Raw genomic sequence first — 18762 nt, forward strand, 5'->3', positions numbered from 1 at the left:
AACACAGAAGAGCTACCTTGTCAGGCCAGGACTCTGCAGTCTATTTACACCTAAAGGCCAGTGGACACTCTTTCAATGATGAGGATGTACACATCCTGGACAGGGAGGAACGCTGGTTTGAGCGCGGAGTCAAGGAGGACATTTACGTGAAAAGGGAAAGACCATCTCTGAATCGAGGAGGGGGCCTAAGGGTACATCTTTTGCCATTTTACAGTGCTGTGATTGCAGCCATTCCCCAACTCTCTGTGAATGGTATTCATGGACATTCATCAGTGGTCTTTGATCAGTAAGTTTTGGTCAGTGGTTGTTGATCAGTGGTCATTAGAATTTGCATAATCACGATGAAGGAACTGACCTCCCAGCCCATTGTTCCTTCAGTGGGCTGATTTCAGTCATTATGCAAATGTACTGTTTATAATATCTGGGGAAACCTGCAGTCAGCTGAGAGTGAAGAAGTCACTTGGATGAGTGACGAAACGTTTCTCCCACAAAACGCTACATCCAGATGAACAGAATCAACTTTTGGAGAGTCCTCAAAGTAGCCACCCTTTGCACTGCAAACCCTTGGCCTTCTCTCAATGCCCTTTATGATGTAGTCACCTGAAATGGTTTTCACCTCATGGGTGTGCCTTGTCAGGGTTCATTTGTGGAATTTCTTGCCTTCTTGATGGAGTTAGGACCTTCAGTTGTGTTGTTCAGAAGCCAGGTTGGTACACAGCTGACAGCCCTATTTGACAGCTGTTAGAATTCACATTATGGTAAGAACCAATCAGCTAAAGAGAATCAACAGTCCATCATGACTTTAAGAACCGAAGGTCAGTCAGTCCGGAAAATTGCTAAAACTTTGAATGAGCCCCTAAGTGCAGTCGAAAAAACCGTCAAATGCTATCATGAAAGTGGCTCACATGAGGACCGCCCCAGGAAAGGAAGACCAACAGTCACCTCTGCTGCTGAAGATAAATTCATCCGAGTTACCAGCCTCAAAAATTGCCAGTCAAGAGCACCTCAGATTAGAGTTCCAGTAGCAGACACATCTCTACATCAACTGTTCAGGGGAGGCCAAGAAACACAAGGAATGTACATTAGACCAGTGGAAATCTGTGCTTTGGTCTGATGAGTCCAAATTTGAGATCTTTGCAACCATGCATATGGAGACCATCTCCTCACACAAAGACACAGTGTCTTTGTGTGAAGGGATGGTCTCTATTTGCATGGTTCCCATCATGAAGCATGGAAGAGGAGGTGTGATAGTATGGGGGTGCTTTGCTGGTCAAACTGTTGGGGATTTATTCAAAAATGAAGGCACACTGAGTCAGCATGGCTAACCCAGCATCCTGCAGAGATGTGCTATCCCATCTGGTGTGCGTTTAGTTGAACCATCATTTATTTTTCAACAGGACAATGACCCCAAACACACCTCCAGGATGGGTAAGGGCTATTTGACCAAGAAGGAGAGTGAGGGAGTGCTGCTCTAGATGGCCTGGCCTCCACAGTCACCTAAACTAAACCCAATCGAGATGCTTGGGATGAGATAGATTGAGGAGTGAAAACTGTTTCAGGTGACTACATCATGAAGCTCAATGAGAGAATGCCAAGAGTGTGCAAAGGAGTAATCAAAGCAAAGGGTGGCTATTTTGAAGAATCTAAATCCTAAAACATTAGAATTTATGTTTTGAGTTACTTCATAGTTTTTCATTTGCTACACAATTCCAAATGTGTTTATTCATAGTTTTGATGCCTTCAGTCAGAAGCTACAATTTAAATAGTCATGAAAATAAAGAAAAACCATTAAATGAAATTAATTAAATTGACTGGTAGTGTATATTACTTTCTAGTTAAAATATACTAAAAGGCAAAAAAAATGCATATATATAAAATTTCCCTCTTGCCCCTGCTGGCGGACTTTATCCTTCAAGCTCGGGTCCTCTGCCAGAGGCGTGGGAGCTTGAGGGACCTCCACAGTATCTTTGCTGTTCCTAGGACTGTGCTGTTCTGGATAGAGATCTTGGATGCTGTTCCAGGGATCTGCTGGAGACACTCCCTTAGTTTGGGAGTCACTGCACTAAGAGCGTTGATTACCACTGGGTATTGCCTTCACCTTTCACATCTACTCGAGTTCTTCTCTCTAGCTCCTCATGTTCCTTCTTCCTGTCCCATTTTGACCTCAGGACTTACAGGTCATACTTGGCACAGATGTTCCTACATACTATGCCAGCCACGTGGTTATGGCATTTATGCCCTGCTTGCTAGCATCTTGAGCTCTGCTGTTATGTGCTGGGCTGTCTCAGGGGCACTTTACACTGCCTCCATCTGGGGTCTTGCCTGTCGTGGTATGATCTTGTGCTGAGAGCCACTTCCTCTATCTGCCAGGGGTACTATGCAGGGGCCTGATGATTTTTCTCTTTGCTCCTCTTCTTTCTCAGGTTTCTGTTGCCTGATGTATTCACTAAGCACACAGTCTGTTGTGGACATCTTCCTGATGGATGTGTGTTGTGTCATCCTGGAAAGTGGTTCTGACACTCATCAGTCCTCAGTCTCCCTTGTTCTGCTGGGTGTACAGTCTCAGCATGCTGGATTTGGGGTGAAACCCTCCATGCATGGTCAAGGAGGGTTTTATGTTTCTTTTATGTTTCCTACCATTTGTTTTGTTTTGTTTTTGGCAACAAAGAATACAATCTTACTCTTCTGGCTGTCCTTCCTTATGTCAAGATCTGGTTTGGTACAGTTGCCAGTGCTCCTAGGTGTTGCCCACTGCGCGAGTGGTAAGAAAATAGAATAGCTTAGTGAAAAGGGAAGTCTGGGTTTCAAAAAAGAAAAGAGAGACACGTGGAAATTACACTCATATCGAAGTCAATATGAAAAAAACTGCTCGACTTCCCTAGTATTAGTTACCTTACTTCATTTCTAATGGAAAATAATGTTTTGGTTTTTTTTAGCCGACATGTAATTGGTGCAGGCAGACCCTTTGAACATATGTTATATTTATGTTCATATTTTTTCTACACACAGTTTATTTTGTGATAATAGTATATTATCACTACAACCCACATAACCTGAGTGTTTTTGGAGAAGTGTGTATTGCTCTGGATATATTCTGCACACTGTCGATGACTAATGCAGGTGAAGAGAGCTTTCATTAAGCTAAATCAGATTAAAACCCAATCTTTGCACAGTGTTATATTTTTAGGGCCACCATGATTTGCAACAAATTGGGCTAATATTTTTTTTCATGGGGCCCCAAATCCCTGGTGGCACCTCTGAGTACTCTTCCCCATTCCACACTCTCTAAGATTATGTTAAGCAGCCTGGTCAAAAGGTCCACTGCCTGCTCTTCTACACATCTCCATACCTCCATAGGCATGTCATCTGGACTGACTGTCTTTATCTTTTTGTGGCTATTTCACCAACATCTTTACCCCTCCTTTCACCTTGACCTTTAGCAGACCTGGCTGGATTTTTACAGTGTCACGTGAGCTCCTCGATTGTTTCTATTTTGTAATCTTACTGATTGTAAAATACTTTAATAGTGCTGTTGCTTATGAATTAGCACAATTTGTGCAGCTAATATTTTTTTATTAGGAGCTGCAGTGTTCAGTACATCAACATAAGAACAAGTTGACTTGTTTTTTTCATTTCGTCTTTTACCTTATTGGGTAGTATAACTGATTTCATTTTAATCTAAACAATTTTGACAATAAAAGAATAGAATCAACATTTTACACTGTAATGGATTTGTTGGTGAAATTAAACACTGACTTATCATTTTTGTTTTGGCCAGCCTATTACAGAATGAAGTATCACAGACTGAAGAAAAAGAAAGAAAATCCATCCATCCATCCATCCATCCATCCATCCATCCATCCATCCATCCATCCATCCATCCATCCATTTTCTTCAGCTAATCCAGGGCCAGGTTGCAGGGTCAGCCTAAGCAGAGAAGCCCTGGACTCCCTCTCCTGGGCACCTCCTCTAGCTTGTCAAAGGACTTCCTAGGCCAGCCAAGAAAAATAATCCCTCCAGTGTTTCCTGGGTCTACCCCATAGCCTCATTCCATGCCCAGAACACCTCACCCTAGAGGCGCCCAAGAGGCATTCTTGTCAGATGCCTGAACTTCCTCACTGGCTCCTTTCGATGTGGAGAAGCAGCGGCTCTACTCTGAGCCCCACCCGAATGGCTGAACTCCTCACCCTATCTCTTAGGGAGAGGCCAGGTAAACCTTGAGAGAAAGCTCATTTCCACCACTTGTATCCACGACCTCATTCTTTTGGTCACTACCCAAAGCTCGTGACAATAGGTGAGGGTAGTGACATAGATCGACCGGTAAATTGAGAGCCTCGCTTTTATACTCAGCTCTCGATTCCCCACGACGAACCGGTACAGGGCATCACTGCTGCTGCAGCACCAATCTGCCTGTCAATCTCCTGCTTACTTCTCCCATCACTCATGAACAAGACCCTGAGATACTTAAACTCCTCAACTTGGGGCAGGAACTCATCCCTGCACTTAAGTCGGCACTCCACCCTTTTCCGACTGAGGGCCATGGCCTCAGATTTGGAGGTGCTGATTCTCATTGCCGCTGCTTCAAACTCGGAGCTGCTGGCTGTCACTTGATGAAGCCAATAGAACCACATCATCTGCAAAAAGCAGAGATCAGATTCCTAGACCACCCAAGTAGAAGCCTTCCCCCACTTGGCCGTGCCTAGAAATTCTGTCCATAAAAATTCTGAACAGAAAAGGGCAGCCCTGGTGGGGTCCAACACTCAATGAGTCCAACTTATTGCTGGCTACGCAGACCAAGCTCTTTTAGCAGTTGTATAAGGATCGAATGGCCCATAGCAATGGGCCAGACACCCCATACTCCTGAAGCACCTCCCACAGGACAGTCTGAGGGGTACGGTCAAATGCCTTCTCCAAGTCCTTAAAATACATGTAGACTTGTTGGGCAAACTCCCAGGCGTCCTCAAGTAACCTCAAGAAGGTAAAGAGCTGGTCTAGTGTTCCATGACCGGGACAAGAACCACATTGTTCCTCCTGTATCCGTGGTTGGACTAACGGACGGACTCTCCTTTCCAGCACCTTGGCATAGACTTTCCCAGGGAGGCTGAGGAGTGTGATCCCCCTATAGTTGGAGCACACCCTCCGGTCTCCCTTATTTGAAGATGGGAACCACACCCCTGGTCTGCCAATCCAGAGGTACCACCCCTGATCGCCACGCAAGACTGTAGAGGCATGAAAGAAAAACAAATTCAACTAAACTAAAATAAATGTGATTCAACAATGGGATTCAATACTGTTGCCATCATGTTGCCATCAAACAAATGATTTGTTGGTATTCCTAGAAATGAGGGGAAAAAAAGTCGGTGAATAAAGAGATCTATTGATCCGTTCTCTTCCACTTATCCTTGTTAGGGTTGCAAGGTGGCTGTAGCCTATCTCAGCTACCATAGGGAGAGGCGAGGTACACCCTGAACAGGTCACCAACCTGATGCGGGACTAACACAAGCTTGCAATAAATTTTGCAAAGCTATTTGTGATGGCAAAAGGATAAACTCTTCTAATGTTGGTGGCCTAAAAACAAGAATTATAAAATAAACTTATAATAAAATAAAACATCTCAAACTGCCCAAACTAATGTCATGCCAAGGAAGAAGCCTCAAAACTTTATACATAGCAATTATATAAGTTAAGCAAGTTCTTTCTGCACACAAATGTTTAAATCATACAACAACAGTGGGAACATGTCTGTCTGAAATATGTTATTGGTATCAAATTCAAAATATGCTTATATTAAAAATGAAACTGCTGACACTCCAGATATCAGACTGTGATTTTCTTTATATCCTTTCCTATGTTTGAATTTCATTAAGCAGTGGCTTATAGGATTCACAGAAAATGATATGCATGAACTGATCTGATCCAGCAGGACCACTCCTCAAGTCAGCAAAGCAATTATATGACAAATTGCGATGTCAGGATTGTCATAATATACATTTGATTCATGAAATTAGATTAAATAAAACACCTGTGGATGACAGCAGTTTATATAATAATTTGAAAAAAAATCAAAGAAAATAAATGAAGGAAGAGCAAGAAAACAGCTTGTAATGAAGTGAATTTTCAGGTCAACCATTTCCAAAATAAAAAGCATCAATGAAAGTCTCCACTCAGTTTCCACTCAACACAAAGAGAGGCCCCAATATAAATACGTAACACTGAGTGGAATAAAAGTTAAAAGTGTTTTATTACATGAGAAATTACAATAGAGATTGATGCAGGCTAAAAGATGCAATGGACAGCAAAAACAAAGACAAAGACATTAATATTTCACAGTTTGTTTTTATTGATAAGATCTGTTGCCTTTTGTTTGAAATCTGGTTCAAGTTTACACTCATTCAACAAGATCTTCACATAACAAGATACGTGACTGACATGTCACATACTGATTAGATGGTGATGTGATCCTGCATCATTATAGGTTACATAGCAAAAATAACAATAATAGCAAAATTATTATTATCACACAGTTTGTGTGAACTGATGCCAGCATGTTTGATGGAAAATGCCCCTTAGATTCCCATGATGAGCTGAATATTTGAAACAAGAAAAATCTTTCATAAAATTAATTGTTTCTGTACACTTCTTTCACCTTTTTTCTCTTTATTTGTCCCCCTCCCTCCTACGGTGTCATATTTTCTCTTATCTGTTTTATCTCTTCTTTCACTTGCAGGGAATCAGCAGCCTGTTTAGCTCTCTCAAAGTGGTACGTCTGCTGCGTTTGGGTCGAGTTGCCAGAAAGCTGGATCATTACATTGAGTATGGTGCTGCTGTGCTGGTTTTGCTGGTGTGTGTGTTTGGCCTGGCAGCCCACTGGCTGGCCTGTATCTGGTACAGCATCGGATACTATGAGGTGATTGATGAGAACACCAACACTGTGAGGATGGACAGCTGGTTGTACCTGTTAGGAGAGACAGTTGGGACGCCATACAGATTCAATGCCTCGAGCTCAGGCGTCTGGGAGGGCGGGCCCAGTAAAGACTCAGCCTACATCACTTCGTTGTACTTTACCATGACCAGTCTGACCAGTATTGGCTTTGGAAACATAGCACCAAACACAGATGGAGAGAAGATCTTTGCTGTAGCCATGATGATGATTGGATGTGAGTCCTTGTCATTTCCTTTCAACTTATTTCTCTGTGCCAAATATGCAAAACATTTCTGCCTTCCAGTTGTTTTTTGAGTTTATCAAGGTACTTGGCAGGAAAATTGCTGAACTTACCAGTTTTTCTGTGGATTTGACTCTCTCAGTGTCTTTTTTTTTTCTTATGTTACACCAGACAGACTCCATGATGCTGAGACCAGGTCTCTTTCTATAGTCTCCAGATTATCTCTTGCACTCTCTTTGTACTGCTCGTAAATCATTTCTTCCTGTCAAAACAACTTATTTTAGTTCTTTATGACTCTGACTGGATTGTCAAACATCTCCCCATTGATATTAAGGCAGTTTCAACAATCTGAAACTTCTTAGTCTAGGCTTTGCCATGTTTAAGCAACCTAATGTTACAGTATACAACCTGGTAAATCCTGGAATATCTATAGTTATACTGTACACCCGAAAAGTAAGGAGCTAAAGCATGCTCTTTAAGCTCTAGTCAGCTGCTACCAGAGAGGCCTTTCACAACATACAGCCTTTGTTACCGTCATTGTTAATATAAGCAAAAGCTTCTCACAACACTGTCAAAATGAAACATCCAGAGAGAGAGGATATTATGATTCATAGTCAGTCAACCTACACGTGAATAATATTTTAATGATCAAATATCCTGTCCTATTCTTATGTGTGTTTGGTTTATATTAATGCATATAAATGCAGGACTAGGTAAACTTAAACCACAGGACTGTGTGCAATGTCTGTGTTTTTAAGTTCAGGTTTAGTTTATAGAAAATCGTCCTGTTAGTCGCCAACTGTCTTTCGAAGCAAAATTAATGTAACATCCTGTGTTCTTCAACTTGAGTGTGTTTAAATATATATAAAAAATATATACATTTAAATATAGAAAACTATTCATCTCCATCTAGTTTAGTGTACTAGAAATACCACTGACAATACCACTGTCTTTTTTTCTTGTGGAATTGCTGACCCCTCCCAGAAACTATTGTTAGGCTTCCATTGCATTTGCTCTTGGTATTCAGACTCTCCAGAAGATACATTTCTTTTTCTTTTTCCCACCAACAATATCATAAAATGTTCTGTTCCCATTCCTACTCTGCAGAAGATAAATCTTTCTATTTTAATGTCTTTGTCTTTGCACTATAAATAACAGTCTATTTAATGTAACTGCTGAAAGTAAAGGCAAGCAGACAGTTTGATGTTTTCCAGAGCAGAGAGGACATCTGCACGTAAAGCTTTTCCTCACTGAGCTGAAGAATGAGGAGCTGTAGTGTTGACAATTTGTCTCCTTGATCGGAAGCTCCTGTCACCTTGTGTCATATCAGAATCTACAGTCTGTTAGCCTAGATCAGCTTCACACACCTAATGTTGCAGAAAGGGTAATCAAATCAAATAGGTGTCTAAAGCTTCGCTTGTAAATTGAAAATAATGGAAATATCTGATTTGTGATGGCATTGTTAGGCAGCAATGAAATACCTCTGAAATTAGGCCCCAGAGTGCTTAATGAAAATCCATTTCTAACCCAGTTTAAGTTGCTGTTTTTGAGTGTGCAGCGATTTATGTGGCTGTGAGAGCCTGTCCCTTTGAAACTCTTGTAAAGACACTGTACTGAGACTATATTGAAGCTACCAAGCAGTCTGGTCTGGGTAGACCATTTGGTTTCCCATTAGAATTCACAAGGAACGAAAGGAATGAAAGCTGTAATTAGCACACCTTTCTTGTCCACAAAGTGGCTAAAAGCCTCTGGAGAATCAGTTTGGGTCATTAGGAATATGAGTGAGAGAGTTATAATGCTAACTGCAATATCAGGTTGGAATCTGCAGGAAAGACAAAAATAGATGGTTAATTTCCTTTCCAGAACATGCTACATCTGTGATATCTACATCAGAGATATTGTTCATCACTTCTGTGATAATACCAAGAGATTCACCATTTTATGTAGCCTAAGGAGCCTGGAAAGAACCTCATCATGAAATTTCTTTAAGTTTCTTAAGGACGTTTCATCTCTCAACCAAGAATCTTCTTTAGCTCTAAAACCAAATGGTGGTACAGAGTACAGTAGTTACAGAATAATAGTTTTGCAGTGCACATTGAGGAGAATGGAAAACCTTAACACTGAAGTTTACCCGAAGCCCACAGACACAGACCAGTGCCTACTCTTTGACTCCCACTACCTTGTGGAACACAAATTTGCAGTAATAAGGACCCTGCAACACTGGGTAGAAAACGCTCCCTCTAAGCCAGAAGGGAAAGAAAAGGAACACACACATCTAAAGAAAACTCTTAAACCCAACTGGGCCTTCATCAAATCAGCAAAGATGCACAGGAAAGAAGGTCTGACACCAACTTCGGGCAAACAGAATGACAAACGGAACAACACTGTCATTCTTTGTTTATCAGGTTTATCAGAGAAACTCAAGGGAATTTTATTCACGCATGACATCCCAGTGTACTTCAGACCCAGCAACACCCTCAGACAAAAATTGGTTAATCCCAAGGAGAAAACTATCAAACACAAGCTAAACAAAATAGCTGCATAGCATACAAACAAAATAGTGTATGCTATGCAGTGCAGTGAGGCTCGGACATCTACACTGGAGAAAAGAAACAGCCACTCAGTAAACCTATGGCACAACATAGAAGAGCCACTTCAACAAGACAAAATTCAGCTGTCTATCTGCATCTAAAGGATAAAGGTCTCTCTTTCAAGGATGGCAATGTTCACATTTTGGCCAGAGAAGATAGATGGCTTAAAAGAGGAGTGGTGTGAACAAGTGTTTGGTGAACAAGTGTTTGTCCCCTTGATGATTTCCCAAATTTGTTTATTTACCACACTTAAATGTTTGAGATCATCAAACAGATTTAAATATTTGACAAAGATAACACAAGTAAACACAAAATTCAGTTTCTAAATGAAGATGTTATTATTAAGGGGGGGGAATCAAACCTACATGACCCAATGTGAAAAACACACATGCATTCATACTGATAAATGTGTTTGCAAAAGTTTTGAGCCACCCCCATTTCTATGTATTTTGCTAGAAAAATGGGAAATAGGTCCAGCAATTTCTTGAAACATGGAAAAGCATACATCAAAATACAGTATGTTTGACATAATCAAAAACGTTTCCTAATGAACTTGAAAGTCAATTCTTGATTTGTATCCTTTATTCTTTATTCCTTCATAGCCTTAGCTTTCTTTCTCTCTTTTGCTTTCATGTAATTTTTTTAAATAATCTTTGGGAAAAAGGTCATTCCAAAGCTGTTCTTTGGTGGTTGAATGCCTTTACTTGTTTTCTGTCAAAATGATCCCTTCAATAATGTTAAAGCCTGAGCTCTGGGGAGTCACTGCGTGACCAATATCATTCCATTTTGTGTTTCTCTATCCAAATTTTACTGCACTGGCAGTGTGTTTCGGATCTTTGTCATATTGAAAAATTAAGCCACTGCATTTATAATCCCCAGCACCACTTGCTGAAATGCAGCCCCATCCATAACATCGCTTTCACTATATTAGATTGGTGTAGACACTCACTCTTGTACATCTCTCCTGATCTCCTCTGTAAATATTAACAATGAACCAAAAATTTCAAATTTGTATTAATCACTCCATAACTTGTTGCCACTGCTTTTCAGTCCATCTTTTCTGTATTTTGACATAGCCTAGCTTTTTCTCCCTATTTCAATTCTGTAAGAAATGTTTCTTGATAGTCACTTAGGTCTTTTTTGAATTTTTGTCTTTCAGATACTGCTCATTTGCTGCTTTAGGTCTGACTTTTGTTCTTTCGTTTACAATTTGTGTAGTTTCCTCAAATTTATTGAGAACAAACTGCGCACCATGCCAAAATATGGCAAGTTTTCAACTAATAGTGTTCCTATCCAGGGGGGTCTCAGTGGCTGTAGGTAGCTTATGTGACGGAACAAAATGTGCTCCTTTGGAAAACCAATGACACCCACCAGAAATGATGTTTTAATAGCGAAGTTGTTCAACTCACACCTGGGTGACCCAATGGAGGGCGGCTCCATGGGTAGCTCGTGGTACATATTGACGATTGGGTAGACCTGTGCCAGGGTCTGGTTCCTCTCTGAGAGTGAGACGGATGGTGCCTTCAATTTCCCTGCAGCAGCATTCTGCCATATGGATCAGCTCTCTGACACAGCTGCTCCCATACCAGGATGTGATGTTCTGTGTTAGGATGCTCTCCACAGTGCCTGTATAGAAAGTCCTGAGGATCCCTGGAGAGACCCTGAACTTCCTCAGTTGTCGGAGATGATACAGGCACTGCCTAGCCTTTTTGGATTAGACCTGAATGTGGGCAGACCATGCCAGGTCTGAGGAGATCCACTTTATCCATGTAGGCCGCCCAACACCACTGTGCTATCAGCAAACTTCACAATGGTATTGGAGCCATGGGTGGCCACCAGAGATGGGCTACGCGTTACTGTAATCCGATTACTTTTTTCAAGTAACGAGTAAATTAAGGGATTACTATTGCAGAAAAGGTAATTAGATTACTGTTACTTTCCCGTAAGCACGCTGCGTTACTGTGTTACGAAAACCATGATTTTTTTGCGAGAGTGTCTCAATTCAATGACGTAAGCGAGTGCGACATTCGTGGCAACAGCTGTGTGCAGATCAAAAATGGATAATATAACGAGTGCGGAGAGCGTATGAGCATGCAGCGTTTAAAGCATGGAAGTACTGACCTTACTTTGAGTTTGATTCCGTAAAAAGTGACAAAAAGGAATACGCTCTCTGCTGCAGATGTATCACTGCATTGTCCACCCCTTAAGTGGGGCTGGTATGCAAACTGCAGAGGGTCTTGTGACTTGCTCGGGGTGGCTGTAGCTCGGGTGGTAGAGCAGGTCAGCCACTAATCAGAAGGTCGGTGGTTCGATCCCAGGCTGCCTCCTGGCTGCATGCCAAATATCCTTGGGCAAGATACTAACCCCATGTTTGCCTACTGGTGGTGGTCAGAGGGCCCGGTGGCGCTCTCTTCTCACCTGAGTAGGTGTGATATGCAGGTTGATCCATCTTCCCGGTGCGATGAGTAATCTGTGGGAATACTTGATTATTGAGTGCAGCTGCTGTGATGGGATAGTCAAGAGGAATGGTGGAAGGCAAAGCTCACTGACTAAATCGAAGTCGATTAAGCTCTGCTCAGTGCCCAAATCTACGAGCGCATTCAATGACTGAGACACACGGGGCAAGCTAATAGTCACAGGGAGCATTAGACAGGGCTTAGAGCTAACCGTGGATCTGCCTACCCGTATCCCCGTACCTCGTACCTTTTCCTTTCTTCAGAAATAACTGGACCGGAACCAGAAATGGGAGTGGAAAGGAAGAAAGATCACTAGGTTCAGTAGTTCAGTAGTTCCTCTCGACCAAATCCTCGAATGTGGCCAGCTCATTGCAGGAAGCCAGGTGGTCCTGCATCTGATCATTCAGGGTATGATGGAAAACCCCACGGTGCAAAAATCAATAATAAATTCTGCTGCACTGCGTTTCCCTGCCTGAGATTTAATTTCATTTAATCTCTTTGCCGCACTGCCCTCAAAAGCAAGATGAGAAAAGGTCTTTTTAAACTCACCCAGAATAACATCATACGGACACATGGAAACTGGACAGAACGTGAGAAACACTCCAGCCTAAGCCAGTGCTCCTCCCCTGGTTCAGCACAGAACCAGCTCGGGGTGAGTTGCAGTTTGTCATTCCCAAATGTTGGGTAAGATCTCATCCTGCTTACCCCCAATAGATTTACATTGTTCAGTTAGATGTTGTAGAACCTGTTCATATTGTCCTAATTACACACCTTGCTTGGCAATTGCAGAGCGAACCGGGTCTGTTGGGTCCATGGCTTGACCAGTCCGTACTGTCACAGGGCGGCCCAGAGGCCTGCACAACTAAAAGGACCCAAAAGCAGGCTCAGTAAACTCAGCGATCAAATCACACGTGTTTTATTCAGTGAGACGAACCCCAAGTGAGAAGACACCCAAATCCACAATAACCTGACAAGATCTATCACAAATATTTACACGACTGTATATAAGAATTGGGAAGTGGCGAGGAATAGACATAGGGAAGGCTTCTCAGCGAAACGCTGAGACATGAAAAAGGCACAGTAATTTAACATGAAGTTAACGAGTTAAGTTAGTTAAGTTTTTTTTTAAAGCAGCTTGACTGCTTTGGTAGATGGGAGAGAAGTTTCAGCTTAGAGTGTGTTTGTGAATAAATTAATGTTACAAAATAAGAAACATCTTAACTGCTGCGCACAACAGCTCAGTAGTGGACCTCTAGACCTGGCATCTGTTCTGAACCTGCTGTTATTGTTTTAACACCAACTCAGCTCCACCTCTGTGCTGAGGCTGCACAGTAACCTTTCGGGAGGTCACAGCAAGTTCTCTATGCTGCGGCCAGCTCCACACTTTGACTGTGTTCATAGTGGATGACAGCAGGCTCCTGCTGCATGCTGGATGGGGTCGGCATTGATCTGATGACCCAGAGTGCATACTGCTGACAGGCAGTGAGGGAGAGCAGCTGAGTCAGGGATAGACTGTAGCAGGCATTGATGGGCTGAGCTGTGGATTTGCTAAAGGTTAATTTTTTTATACAGAGAAACACCAGTGCACATGTTCATTACCTTGTAGGAAAGACAACAGAACTTTCCAAAGAAACATCTTTAGAGTAAAAAAAAATTGCCTTTTTGCTAGAAATGTCCTCTTGCTTATAGCCAACTATAAGTCGCTTTGAAGAGCACCTCTCAAATGATCACTTGCATGAGGTGAGAATAGCTAATCAGAGATTTTTCAGAGGTGGGAAATTAATGTCTCTGTATGATTTACAGCACAAAATGAATCCCAGTCCTGTAATGTAGTACACAAGCCACAGTTACAACAGTCACACAGCGCTTTATAACAAAAAGTTTTTATCTCCCTCATAATGATGATCAATTTAGAATCCCCAGTTAACTTGGTATTTGTTATAAGCATATGTTTGGACTGCGGGAGGAAGTCAGAGCGCCCACACAGACACAGTAAGAACATTAAAACTCCACAAAGAAAGGCCAGAGTCAACAAGGAGATTCAAACCTTTCATGCTGTAAGATTACTAAACTTCTGCACTGTCCTCTACTGTGATTTCACTGAACAAAAACCTTAAACCATAAAAAATCAGTTGCAACTATTGAGCATTTACATTTAAGTGCCTGATTAACAGAATGTAAACAGATGATAAAACTGAAATTATGTTTCTTTCTGGAACACTTCTTTGTCATTGTTATTTCAAAGAGTGTTTTGAGGTCTATTAAGTGAATCACACAACATGTTGATGTGCTTTTACAAATCTGGTCTTTTCTCTGCTGTTGATTTCAAAAAACCTTTCAAAAACCTGTCACTTTTTATTATCTTTCACTTCAATCTCTTTGAACTAGGAGCTAAATGAGAAGCTATTTGTAGCTGATATAATAAGGAGTTTCAGAAATTTCAGACAATTTGTACAAGTATTCTAGCATTGCTATGGATAGAAATTTCCTACCCAACCTAGCACCACTGATTAAAAGTGGGCCGTGAGGTCAGTTTCATGGTCATTAATATGTCAGTGACCACTGACCATTGATCAGTGGCCATTGATCAATGACCATTGATCAATGGTCATGATTGCCATTGACAGAGAGGATGCAGTCACTGCATTGGGAGATGGTGAAAGATGTACCCTTTGGCCCCCTCTGCGATTCAGAGATGGTCTTTCCCTTTTCATATAAATGGCCTCAACCAGCATTCCTCCCTGTCAAGGATGTGTGCATCCTCATCATTGAAAGAGCAGTCACAGGGCTGTAAGTGAAAATTGACTGCAGATTCCTGGCCTGATGAGTTAGATCTTCTGTGGTCTGATGTGACGCCTTCATATTATTTATCAGAGTAATTTGTCGTTGTTTGAATCAAAAGACTCTTCAGAGTCCTCTGTCAGCTTAAGCAGAGTTTATTTGCATGACTGTGGCAGTGGTCAATGGAATTAGATAGTTAATGGATAAAGGCATTTCATGCACCTCATACTGGACTTTTGTATGGTCTTCACATTTTTGTATTTTCTGTTTAAACTTATTCTGTAACACAATAAGTTTTTAAATAAAGTATTTCATAGCTTATAATATGGTATTTGACCACATCTACAAGTGACTGAAGCGATTGCTGCAACACTGAAATTCTGTTCTGTGAATAATAAAGACAGGTTTGACAATATAACATCTACAATGTAACAGTAGGTTTTGTAGAGAAGTATAAGAACTTAATGTTTTTTGTCCTCTGTTTACAGCACTGCTGTATGCCACCATTTTTGGTAACGTCACCACCATCTTCCAGCAGATGTATGCCAACACCAACAGGTACCATGAGATGCTCAACAGCGTGAGAGACTTCCTCAAGCTCTACCAGGTCCCTAAAGGCCTGAGTGAGCGTGTGATGGACTACATTGTGTCCACCTGGTCCATGTCAAGAGGCATTGATACTGACAAGGTAAGAATTCAGTCCAAATCATTGTGTTATTGGAAGTGAAACAGCTGGTTGTGGTTGTATTTTTATTTATTATGAATTTTTGCTTCTATACAGTTATAGCTACAGTTTTAGCAGTGGCATCACTGCCCAACCAAACTGAAACCAGAATTCTTAAAGTTTTAAGTTAGTTTTGAAAAAATGGAACCATTCATACTCTTCTGCACAAATAAATCACAATATATTTCCATGAAGAGGCCGCTACAAAAACTGCAACCACTAAATACCTGCAAAGAGTAAGGCAAGTCCTGAGCAGTCAGCTGAATGAAATGAACAAGATCTGGCAAATTGACACTTATGCCCCACTGGCCACCGGATACCTTGCTGGAATAATAATATGGCCAAAGGAGGACATAGAAGCCACTGACATCAAGACAACGAAGCTGATTACCATGCATGGAGGGTATAAACCCTAAATCGAGCATCTTGAGACTGTATGCTAAAGAGAAGGAAGGAGGCCAAGAACTAGTTAGTGTCTTTGTTGTCCAGGATGAAACAACAAAGATCCATGAATACATCAGGAAGGTGCCACAGTCAATCCTGTATTTAGTCAATACTTCAGGCAGTCATGACCAAAAGGTTTGGCAGTGGAACAATGTTTATTCCATGTGCAACTTCAGTTTTTATTGATATTAGTTTTTAAATGTTTTGATGATACAGTGAAAAACAATCACAAGGATTTCATATGTTTCAAAAATTGAATATTGGCAAATAAAAGTTGCTGGTGAACTGCTGGTGAACAATAAGTAGAATGTAGTTCATCAGCATGGAAATGAAGCATAAAAATGGCAGCATCATTATGTCTGCATTAACTGTATTTCTGTTTTCACGTCAGCCTAGGAAATCCTGAATATAACTACTGCTGACATTTTAGCAATGATCATTATTTATCTGGCTCTATGTGATCTCACCTTGGTCTAACTCTGTTTGCAGGTGCTGCAGATTTGTCCAAAGGACATGCGAGCAGACATCTGTGTCCACCTCAACAGGAAGGTGTTTAAGGAACACCCGGCATTTCGCCTGGCCAGTGATGGCTGCCTGCGGGCTCTGGCCATGGAGTTTCAGACCATCCACAGTGCCCCTGGTGACCTTATCTATCATGCTGGAGAGAGTGTGGACAGCCTTTGCTTCGTTGTGTCAGGATCGCTGGAGGTCATCCAGGACGATGAGGTGGTGGCCATTTTAGGTGAGGGTCTTCAGTTAGAGAATAAGGCTAAGATTGTTAAAAAATGAAGCTTTAGTCTTTTTAAAGGACAGCGTGACAGTGGGAAGGAAAAACTTGCTTTTAAGTAGGAAGAAACCTGTAGCAGAACCCAGCTCAGGAAGGGGCAGCCATCTGCCGCGACCATAGGGGATGAGAGTGGGGAAGACAGGACAAGAGACATGCTGTGGAAGAGAGGCAGCAATTAATGGTATCTAAGTAGCCTAGAGCTACTGCAGCATAACTAAGGGAGGATTCATGTTCACCTGATCTAGTCCTAACTTTATGATTTGTCAAAAAGAAAAATTTTAAACCTAATCTAAAAAGTCTGTCTACCAAATCCAAAGTGGGAGCTGGTTCCACAGAAGAGAGGCCTGACTATTATTCTACTTTTAATTATCCTAATAACCACAAGTAAACCAGCAGTGTGAGCGCTAAATGCTCTATTGGGGTAATACAGTAATAGAATAAGATTTTAAATTCGATTTTGGATTTAACGGGGAACCATTGAAAGAAGTCAGTGTGGGAGAAATATGCTCTCCATTTCTAGTTCTCATCCCCTACTCTTTCTGCAGTATTTTGGATCAACTGAAGGCTTTTAAAGGAGTCTCTAGGACAGCCTGATAATAATGAATTCCAGTAGTCAAGAAGTCTAACCTTGCCTGACCTAGTTTTTCAGGATCACCCTGAGAAAAGATGTTTCTAATTTAGAAACATTGTGTATATGAAAGAAAGGAATCCTACATGTTAATTTAATATGCAAATTGCAGGCCATATCCTGTTCAAAAATTCAAAGATATTTAGGAGTTTTAGTTTTATATGAATTTAGAAGCATTAGAGATCATCCAGGCCTTTGTGTCTTAAGGCAGTCCTATAGTTTAACTAATTGATGTGTATCATCTGGTTTGTGGCTAGATAAAGCTGGGTACCTGCATAGGAGTGAAAATGTATGCTATGCCTTTTATTGATATTGCGTAAGAGAACCATATATAATGGAAACAGAATTGATCCTAGCACAGATAGGAAAAAACTCTTCAAAGAAACCATTCCTCTTCAGATGATAAGTTAGCTGTTTTACCACTACTCTTTCACAAATTTTTTAGATAGAAAGGAAAGTTGGAAGTTGGCCTATAATTAGGCAAATGAGGTAATTATAGGCTAATTTGTCAGCTAATTATATTACACCTTCCCCATTGCCAAGTAACTAATTTGTACATTTTTTATAGCCCATTTGTTGAAACGAAAATGATTTATTGTCCATTGTACGCTCTCATAGTAGTGCTATTAACCCTCCACTATGTGGACCAAATATAAATAACAGATCAATGGTGTCTTTCAAACGCTATTGCTTCTAGTTAGACACACACACTTGGCAGATTATTTGTTACTTTCTGCATGATGAGAAAGAAGGCTGTCCAAAATTGATTAGTTCTGGTGGGTTGCCACGTGGCCAGAAGAATCAGTTCAGGTGGGCAACCACATGGCCAGCAGCTGAGATGAATCAGTTCAGTAGGACTGCACCGTTGCCAGCGGCTGAGTTGAATCAGTTCAGTCGGGCAGCCCCGTGGCCAACAGCAGCGCTAGAGCCGATCCAGAGGACAGCCCGCATAGAAAATGGCGGTAACACAGGGCAAGCTGTGAATGGAGGCTGTTGGGCAGCTTGGCAGGTGGCTGGCATGCAGGACCAGACGAGGTGGATCCTGCAGGCGATGGCGTGGGAGCTGCAGGTAGAGGAGCTGCAGGTGACGACATGGGAGTCGCGGGTGGAGGAGCTACAGGTGATGGCGTGGGAGCTGTGGGTGGTGGAGATGAAGCAGGACCAGCAGGTGCGGAAACGTCTGGCAGC

General features: G+C 41.6%; 1 protein-coding gene across 9 annotated transcripts in view; it reads left to right on the forward strand.

The window, feature by feature from the left end:
• The window catches only part of kcnh1b (potassium voltage-gated channel, subfamily H (eag-related), member 1b), a 155291-nt gene that overhangs the window by 33731 nt on the left and 102798 nt on the right, over positions 1-18762 (forward strand). For all 9 annotated transcript variants that reach the window (XR_010094028.1, XR_010094026.1, XR_010094027.1 and 6 more), the window contains 3 exons: positions 6728-7157; positions 15480-15679; positions 16649-16901. Coding sequence is in view for 6 of the 9 variants with exons in the window: in XM_063475685.1 (XP_063331755.1) it covers positions 6728-7157; positions 15480-15679; positions 16649-16901 (883 nt within the window). In the remaining 3 variants the exon portion in view is untranslated. The remainder of the gene's footprint in view (positions 1-6727; positions 7158-15479; positions 15680-16648; positions 16902-18762) is intronic.

This window comes from Pelmatolapia mariae, linkage group LG6 (genome assembly GCF_036321145.2).
Source record: "Pelmatolapia mariae isolate MD_Pm_ZW linkage group LG6, Pm_UMD_F_2, whole genome shotgun sequence".
Taxonomy (NCBI): domain Eukaryota; kingdom Metazoa; phylum Chordata; class Actinopteri; order Cichliformes; family Cichlidae; genus Pelmatolapia; species Pelmatolapia mariae.